General features: G+C 40.6%; 1 protein-coding gene across 1 annotated transcript; it reads right to left on the bottom strand.

The window, feature by feature from the left end:
* Positions 1-5,311: 5,311 nt before the first annotated feature.
* LOC138053267 (NLR family CARD domain-containing protein 3-like) lies at positions 5,312-6,556 on the bottom strand. The gene has a single exon (XM_068899923.1). The coding sequence runs from the start codon at positions 6,554-6,556 to the stop codon at positions 5,312-5,314; it is 1,245 nt and encodes a 414-aa protein (XP_068756024.1).
* Positions 6,557-8,876: the final 2,320 nt, after the last annotated feature.

The following is an 8,876-nucleotide window of genomic DNA, read 5'->3' as shown; positions in this document are numbered from 1 at the left end:
TCCATTTGACGTCATCGTTTTTCAAGTTCCGTTACAGCTGCTACAGAGAATGGCCAAAAATCAGAAATTCGTCAGTGCCGTTCCTTTTTAACCATTTGCCTTTATGTGCTTGCTTTTATTTTCTGTTATTTTATCATCGTTTCTTGCATGAAGGCTGCTTTTGGGGCCTGGCCGTCCACGGTAACAGCAAGGAAACACCTTTGGTGTCTGTGAATGAACGTCCCCTCATAGCTCCTGCTACGCTGCAGTACTGTGGCCTCAGACATCGAGAAGTTGCATGTGAGAAGGGTCAGTCAGTTAAGTCGTCTTTTAGTAGTTAAGACAACCAGTGTAAAACTGAACCCATCACTGAGTTGGATGGACCAATCAGAAAACTGGGTTGCTGGACTTTCCACTTTCGCTTTCCGCCAATGGGCTTTGGCCGAGTCAGACGTATTAAAACCACGCGCTTTGGCTTTTTCCAGGGTGAAGTCTTTTATCTTAAACATCCGCACTCGAGTATGCCGACCGAGATCTTAACTCATTCACTCGGAAATGATTCATGGTGGTCCGTATATTTCATGAGATAATTTCAAAGACTATCCGACTCAAACTGTCTTCAAAATTACGGTTAAACATTGGCGAATTTCAGAGACATTGAATGCGACTGGACCTCGTCTGTGGAAGTAAACCTCGAAAGATTTTTGTTGTTCTCTTTAGTGCTTTACCTATACAGAAAACAAACATATGCGTCTTTATATCAAAACTGTTTTGCAATAAAGAGTGACATTCTTAGAAAAAGAAAGGCCGATCGGATGACGTTGACTCTAGCCTGTTCCAGGCTCTCAGATGATGGACGCGAGGGAACCAGAACGAGCAAAACACTATCTGAGAGCCTGGAACACACAAACCCTTGTCTTTCAACAACTCATCCGTGACTCAAATGGTTACCGTTTAACTTCACTTTGTGTAATTTGTGTAGGTCCCTATAGGCGAGGTTCCTCGGAGAAATAGTAAAATGTGTTATGCGCTGGTGTAACAGTTTTCTTGTGTTAGACTTAAAATATTAGCGTACAAATAAAACTAATCAAAGTGATGATTACAAAAAGAAAAAAAACTTGCCGACCCAGCTAATGAAATCTCTCTTTTTGTTTCTTTCAGTCTCATAGTCTTTTGGTATCAAGTCGTGTGTCGATAGTGCATTGAGCATTTAAAACATGTGAGAGAAAACAAGGTTCATTCGATAGATCATCATGCAAGACCGTGTCTTTTCCCTAAAACGATGCAAAACAAGACAGTGTGTCAAAAAAACATGAGACGTTTTTCAAAGTGCCGCCCAATGCACATTGAAGCTATTAAGGTGGTTATGTACCCAGGACACAGACAAGCAATTAAACCAATCAGAACGCGTCCCAGGTACATGAGGCCGGCGCTATATGGGAACGGCAAAACGCGTGCGAGCTTTTGATTGGTCATCAAGCTGGCGACACATTTTCGTCTACCAATCACTGAGCTTAGCCGACGAAAAACCCCGTCAAGGGCGAAATTTCTCTCAAAAGTTGAAAGAATAACTTTATGGTTTATAAGCTTGCAAAACTATAGCCTGCGCGCAGATTCTCTCGGCCCACTCCAGTCTCCATCTTTTTGCTGGCCACTGCCAAGAGAGATAGCAATGCCAAAACTGAGGTGTTTTCCGGTGGAAATACTGAGTAATCGTTATACTTGTTTATTGAGCAAAAAGCAACATGATATGCTTTCTAGAGAAACTATTTTTTTATTGTTTCCACAGCATTTTCTTATAAATAATGCCAAGCATACAAGGTCCCGGAACAGAAACAAAATACAAAAAAAGAGTGATCAACAATGCCCAGAAGAACACAAGCAAGATTTGTAATGAAACGCCTAAGGCTTACACTACTTTTCTTGCCCATGATAAAAGATTGTTAAAGAGCAAGATATTAATAGAGTCTTGTAGCGAACCGATCCACGGAGCTTTTGTTTCCCAGCAATGAACATGCAGAGGCTCACTTGTCGAAACTCGAGTCCCAAAGCTTTTCGCGCGTATTTCGGCTGCTATTAAGTCACTATATCTTGAAAAGGAAGACTTCTTAGGGCATGAAACTACTGGTGTTTTTTTCCTGGTCAAAGGATCATGTAACAGATTAGCTTTCCAAGTAAGCACGTGAGGGAGAGGTTCAGTCTTGAAAGAGGATTTTCGAAGTCACCATGCAGACGATTTCCATTTACCAAGGAATGCGATAAACGAGAAAGAAAAGAGATCCTCACAATTATCTGGACAGTTAAACTAATTGTCTCTTTTTGACACCTGAAAAATTCAGGTGGCTCCAACGGGATTTGAACCCATGACTCTTTGCGATGCCGGTACAATGCTCTGCCAACTGAGATGACTGAAGCCACTCAGTTAAAAGCCACCTGAATTTTCCAGGTTTCTATAAGGAGACAATACCTTAAATTGTCCAGATCGGTGTGAGGAACACTTCTCTCCTTCGTCTTTAACCCGCACTTCAAATATTCATTCATTTCAGATACGATAAAGATACTTGGAGACTAAGGGGTAGATCGGATTGTTGGTGTAAGGGCTGAGTCTTTAACTCCCACGAGTGATCAGCATGTAAATTCTCATAACCTCAATCAAATGTCTGTCACACAGGTATTGAGAAGAAAATAATGGGGTAGATAATGTAGTGGGTATTAAAGGCCGGGTCTTTGACTCCCAGACAGCGCGAAGATAATTATCATATTAAGAGGTGTGGTTTTGATTTAACACCAGGAAAAAACGAAAAAATCTATGGTACTAGTTAGGAGAATGAACGTTTCGATCTTGGGGATGAAAAGGTTTACAAGGGAAATAAGAGACGACAAGGAAACGTTTCGTCTTCGTCCGTAAAAATTTCTCCTTGCCCTAACAACCTGACCGTGGGGATGAACGTTTTGATACCCTTACGGTAAATGACGGTATGAGCCGTGAACTCGTGTTGAAAGAGCCGGTTTATGGTAATCCTCAGGTAAGAGCATGTCAGGACTCTCTTCAACTCACTATTCCCGGTAAGTCAAACAAACCAATCAAACTCTCTTGTCAAAGTGATTTAATTCGTAAACAAAACATTATTTAGACAAAGCAAAGTAACTGAGAAACTTCTTTGATATAAGACCTCCGAAAAAATGGAATAAAAAGGATACCAAAAAAAAAATATATTTTTTGTTTCGCCTTGAAAACGCAGGTATATACAGATATCGCTTATATGCAGTAAAAAAATCATTTAAGCCAACATTTTAATAAATTTACTTTACAAGGATGTTGTCAGATTTGTTGAACCTGAATGTGAAAAGTTGCAGCAACCCTTGCAGCTTAAGAGACCTAACAACATTAATGTCTCATTGATGCATCAATTAAAGCACTGATTTGAAACTAGCATTTGCCTTAAATAATTTCTATACCAAAATTCATTTGTTATGAACACGTAAATAAATTTATTTTACAAGAATCTTGTCAGATTACAGATTACTGAACCTGAATGCGAAAAGCCGCAGCATTCTTCAGGGGCACCCAACGAGAATGTAGTTCAAAACCACTTAAATATAGCATTGTTAAACGTATTTTAGTATTTTAACGGTAGATATAGGCCTATTTTTATCCCCTAGATTTTTTTCATCTGTTCGGATTTCCCAGCTGAAAGTCTAGTGATCCGAAAATTATAGGGATCAAAACTCACCTTTTCGAAAATTTCAGCCAAAAAAAGGCTCCCAAAAATTCTAGGTGACCTTTTTAGTGTAAAAATCTGTTAAAAATGGGCAATTATACCATTTTTTACATGTTCGAAAATCCTAGGACAGGCAGGCAGGCAAGAAATTTTAGAAAAAATGTTCCGAAAATTCTAGATCTCAAATCGTCTTCTGAACAGATGTTTTCCGAAAACTGACATTGGGTGCCCCTGATTCTTTAAGAGACCTGGTAACGTTAATTAATTGTTGTTGATACATAAATGAAAGCACCGCATTGAAACTAACATTTGCCTTACACAATTTCTACTAAAATTCACTTGTTATCTTGCTCTCACATATTCAGGAGCACTGTACTCCTAAGAAAAGTAGAATTTTCACCAAAAAAGGTGGTTTAACAAACACTAGCTCAGAATTGATTTAGATATCATCACAGTAACTTGTAAATAGCCTTCATGTACAGACACATTCTTAAAATTTGCATGAACAAACCATTCTAAAATACCTTAATTTACATCAGTAAACGACACTACGGGAACACAAAGTAATAAAATGGCCGCCCACACAACAGACCTTATCCGCTTGTAAATTTTGTTTTATCGCACCCAATTAAAATCTGTTAGGGTTTATAATCGCACTTGCATGATAACGTAGCATTCACATTTAAATGATAAGGAAATACTTGGAACAAAACATTTTATTCTCAAAGGATCTCAATTGGGCACAACACCGAGTTGGCTGATTTTGTCTATTGAAATACAGAGAGAAAGAATGGGGTGGAACGAAATTGGCGATTTTAGCATTTCACAGGTTTGAGTTCTTTGCGAAATTGTAGTAGATTCGAAAAAGCAACTGACTGAAGTCATAACAAGTCATCGGATTGCGTGCCTGGTGTCTATCATCTTTGCGGGCATCTTTCTCTTTTACGTAAAATACCTTAAAGCGGTACTATGACCAAAAAATCAATTATTTTTCTTTGGATTTCAAAACTACGTTAAGTAAACACTAAGTGACCCACGTTTTACATGTAAGCCATTGATTTTAAAAAATACACTTGCTTAATTTAACTGACATTTTCCTTTTTAATGGTCTGCCATTACCAACTTTTAAAATCTTGAGAGAGCTGGATCGAGGAGATAATGACGTCAAAGACTCACAAGTCACAATGTGTGTGCACACGGCTGCATTTACACGCTGAAATTTAAACTAGTAAGTAAACGACGTCACTTACTCCTTGATCCGACCCTCTGATGTCCAATCGGTCAGTTTTGAAAGTCAGTAATGGCGGATCGCAAAATCCAACAATTTTGCCAGTCAGGTGTTAAGCAAACACACTTTCAAAAATCTGAAGGAAAACTCGTGATGCGTTAGCAAAAAAAAAGGACTTTTAACCTTTCAGTGCATGCTTACCAACAAACAAGGTGTGGGGAGGTGGAGTGAGATAGCCATCGAAATCCAAAAACAACATTGTAAACTCAAAAAGACAATATCGTGGGTCATGAGACCCTTTCATGTAAAAGACTGAGTATGGAAGTAAGTTTCGTCGGCGTCGACGTAAATACTGAAACCTTTGGAAAGAAGATCACGCTCATCATCGAAGTTTAATGCGAGAGTCTAAACCAAAGTGAGAAGCAATATTCAACCCGATGGCAGAGGAGGAGGAGGGGGAGGAGGAGGAGGAGGAGGAGGAAAACAAATGCAAAGCAGTAAGAGAGGTGTTTCTTGTGAGGGCCAGGGAAAGTGAAACCGCACCCTCATAACCAATGGAGTTGTTAGACAGCTTTAAAGAAGTAAGGGAGGTGTTCAGTGCAACAGCCTTGGAAAGCGTAGTAGCACCCTCATCACCAATGGAGTTGTTAGACAAATCCAAAGCAGCGAGGGAGGTGTTTCGTGTGAGGGCCTGGGAGAGTGAAGTAGCACCCAAAGTACCAATGGAGTTCCCAGACAACTTCAAAGTAGTAAGGAAGGAGTTTCCTGTGAGGGCTTGGGAAAGTGCAGTAGCACCCTCAGCACCAATGGAGTTGGAAGACAAATCCAAAGTAGTAAGGGAGGTGTTTACTGCGAGGGCTTGGGAAAGTGAAGTAGCACCCTTATTACCAATGTGGTTCTGATACAAATTCAAAGTAGTAAGGGAGGTGTTTGCTGAGAGGGCCTTGGAAAGCAAAGTGGCACCCTCATGACCCATGGTGTTCCAAGACAAATCCAAAGTAGTAAGGGAGGTGTTTACTGAGAGGGCATTGGAAAGCAAAGTGACGCCCTCATCACCAATGTGGTTCCAATACAAATCCAAAGTAGTAAGGGAGGAGTTTCCTATGAGGGTCTGGGAAAGCGAAGTGGCACCCTCAGCACCAATGGAGTTCACAGACAACTTCAAAGTAGTAAGGGAGGAGTTTCCTGTGAGGGCCTGGGAAAGTGCAGCGGCACCTTCAGCACGAACTGAGTTGTAAGACAAATCCAAAGTAGTAAGGGAGGTGTTTACTGCGAGGGCCTGGGAAATCGAAGTAGCACCCCCATCACCAATGTGGTTCTGAGACAAATTCAAAGTAGTAAGGGAGGTGTTTGCTGTGAGGACCTGGGAAAGGGCAGCAATGCTAGTACGCCATTCAAAGTCAATTTTGATTTCAGTCAAATCAAGACCTTTACCAAAGGTATAAGCTAATTTAGTATGCAGGTTTTCCGAGCAAGATTTACATTCCTCTATGACGTCCAAAGCCATCTTCAGGTAGGAGTTCGGGTTAGCCGGTGATCTGCGACCTGTCACACTTGCCAGTGAGGCAATATTATTTACAATTGACAACGCTGTTTCCTCGGATTGTGAGGCTATGATTCCACTCATGAACAAGAAAACTTGACTTAGTTCTCGAAAATATCTTTCGTCGGTCAGAACTGCCTTCTTGTCAATTTTTCCATCAAGAATGGAAAATGCAAGCTACATACCGGAAAAGAATTCTTGAAAACTCTTGTGAAAGTTGCTATAACGGAAATAAGGCGCTCTCTCGCTACCGCCAGCCTTGATCGAGAGAAACCCAAATTTAATGAACAGATTTTCCTTGAAATTCCCTTCGACGTCTTCGAAATGCTGCTGTCCTTTACGGAGAGATTCCAGCGCCACTCCCCCTAGGATCACCAGTTCCTTCTTGTAACCTGAAAGGCCTTTACCACTGCTTGGTAAGTGGTTTTTGATTTCGTATCGTCTCAAAACGAAGAGAACAATCTCTAAGTACAGCTGTGTTCTGTTGTCTGGTAGAAGGCCACCAAAATCTTCGAAAAGGACACAGAGCAGAAGCGTATTTAAAGGGTTTTTTGTTAGTTCTTGTAAGTCTTGTACATCTAAAGGCCCTTCAATACGCTGATCATCATCACTATCATGATGATGACCATCATGATCATCATCATCAACATCATCAACATAGTCGTCAGTGTCATCATCATCGCCAACCTCACCGTCACCGTCATCACCGTCATCACCGTCATCATCGTCATCATCGTCCTCGTCATCGTCGTCACCATTATCATCGTCGCCATCATCATCATTAGTTAGTTCATCTAAATTCCCTTCAATGTGCTCATCATCATCATACGGATGCCACAGTACATTTATCAGCTTCTCTCCCATTTGCCCTGCGTGTCGGAAATACTTCCTTATAAAACACTCCGCGTCACTTCTCGTAAATCCAAGAATCTCCAACAGTGTGTCTGAGTAAGGTCTTACTTTATTTCCTGCTTCGTGACGAGAAGTAAGAACAATGTGACAACCAGGGAGCTGTTTTCTCTGAATAAGACTAAGATACACAGCCAATTTTTTAGGGTCCGCCTCATCTAACCCATCAAACACTAACAGGACTTTGGAAGGGTTTTCTCTCACGAACCGGAAAAAGGTTTCTTTCAACTCTGGGTCAATTTCTTCCGGCAGAATTTGATCGTCGATAGCCTCCCAGATACTAGATTCAATTTCACAACATCTGAGGAGCAGGAGCACCTCTACTCTTGGGAAAGACTCGTCCCATTTGCGGTCTTGATTAGTTGCCCAATCATATGCCAACTTTTGACAGTAGGTCGTCTTTCCCATGCCGGGTTCGCCCTCAATCAGGACAATCCGTGGATGTTGGCAATCTTCGTCTGATGCAAAAATACTTGTCACGTTGGTGATTTCTTTCGTCAACGTTCCGCGTATCTTTTCTCTTGTGATTATCCTAAGTCTGGTGAAAATGTTCTCCAGTTGGAAGCTAAACCCTTCAGACCAAGGAACTGGGTAAACCGCCCCTTCACGCGTTTGGTAAAATTGTCTTATCCATTCTATGATATGACTTTGATGTGAAGAACTAGCTGTAAAACAAAAAAACAAACAAACACCAAGAAAATAGGGTCAATTTAGAGGTCGATGGATTCAAAGTAATTCGCTTCTTCTAGATTTTTTTTCTTCGATCTAGTAAATGAATTTAGAGGTTTCACTGGTTTGTCAGCCCTCTTGGCTGATTTTTCACTGTATCACCGCTTTTAGGCCATTTCTGGTACACAAACAAGAAGAGGTTCTAAATGAATCTGTTTTTCTATTCACATAAAGGAAGCGTCTGTTTTCATACAAAAACTACCACAAAATGTCTTCTCTTGGCTTAGATTAGTCTTTGCATACATGACTTTACAGTAAGTTGGCATTCGCATAACTGATAAACGGCATACACAATATGAGCTTATTTGAATCATAATCCTATTAATTCTGGCTCAACAACTCTTATCAGCAACGAGCCATTTGATTGACCCTTTTGGGGATTCTTTTAACTAGACAGCAGGCACCTAAACTATCTACGGTTATAAAGTAATTAGGATAGTACGCGCACTTTCATTGGTCAACAGCTGTGTTTAGACGAGAGTACGGAAACACGGCTGTGACATCACACGAATTTTGATTGGTTATGTATTGTCAGACGCGCGTTTTGATTGCCTGGTAGGAAATATGAGCGTGTATTCAAGAAAATCTGTTTCAATCAAGAAGTAAAAAATCTCATTTTCCTTCATTTGTCGAATTATCTGTGAGGAATATTTTATGAAAGCAATAGAGGACTTTTTTCCGTGTTCCCATATCCTCATCTTAACAATCGGGGGAGTTGGGAAAATTCTCGACAGTTATGCAAACCCTCGACTGCGTCTCGGGTTTG

This window comes from Montipora capricornis, chromosome 6 (genome assembly GCF_036669925.1).
Source record: "Montipora capricornis isolate CH-2021 chromosome 6, ASM3666992v2, whole genome shotgun sequence".
Lineage (NCBI taxonomy): Eukaryota > Metazoa > Cnidaria > Anthozoa > Scleractinia > Acroporidae > Montipora > Montipora capricornis.
This window is presented reverse-complemented; position numbering and strand designations above follow the sequence as displayed.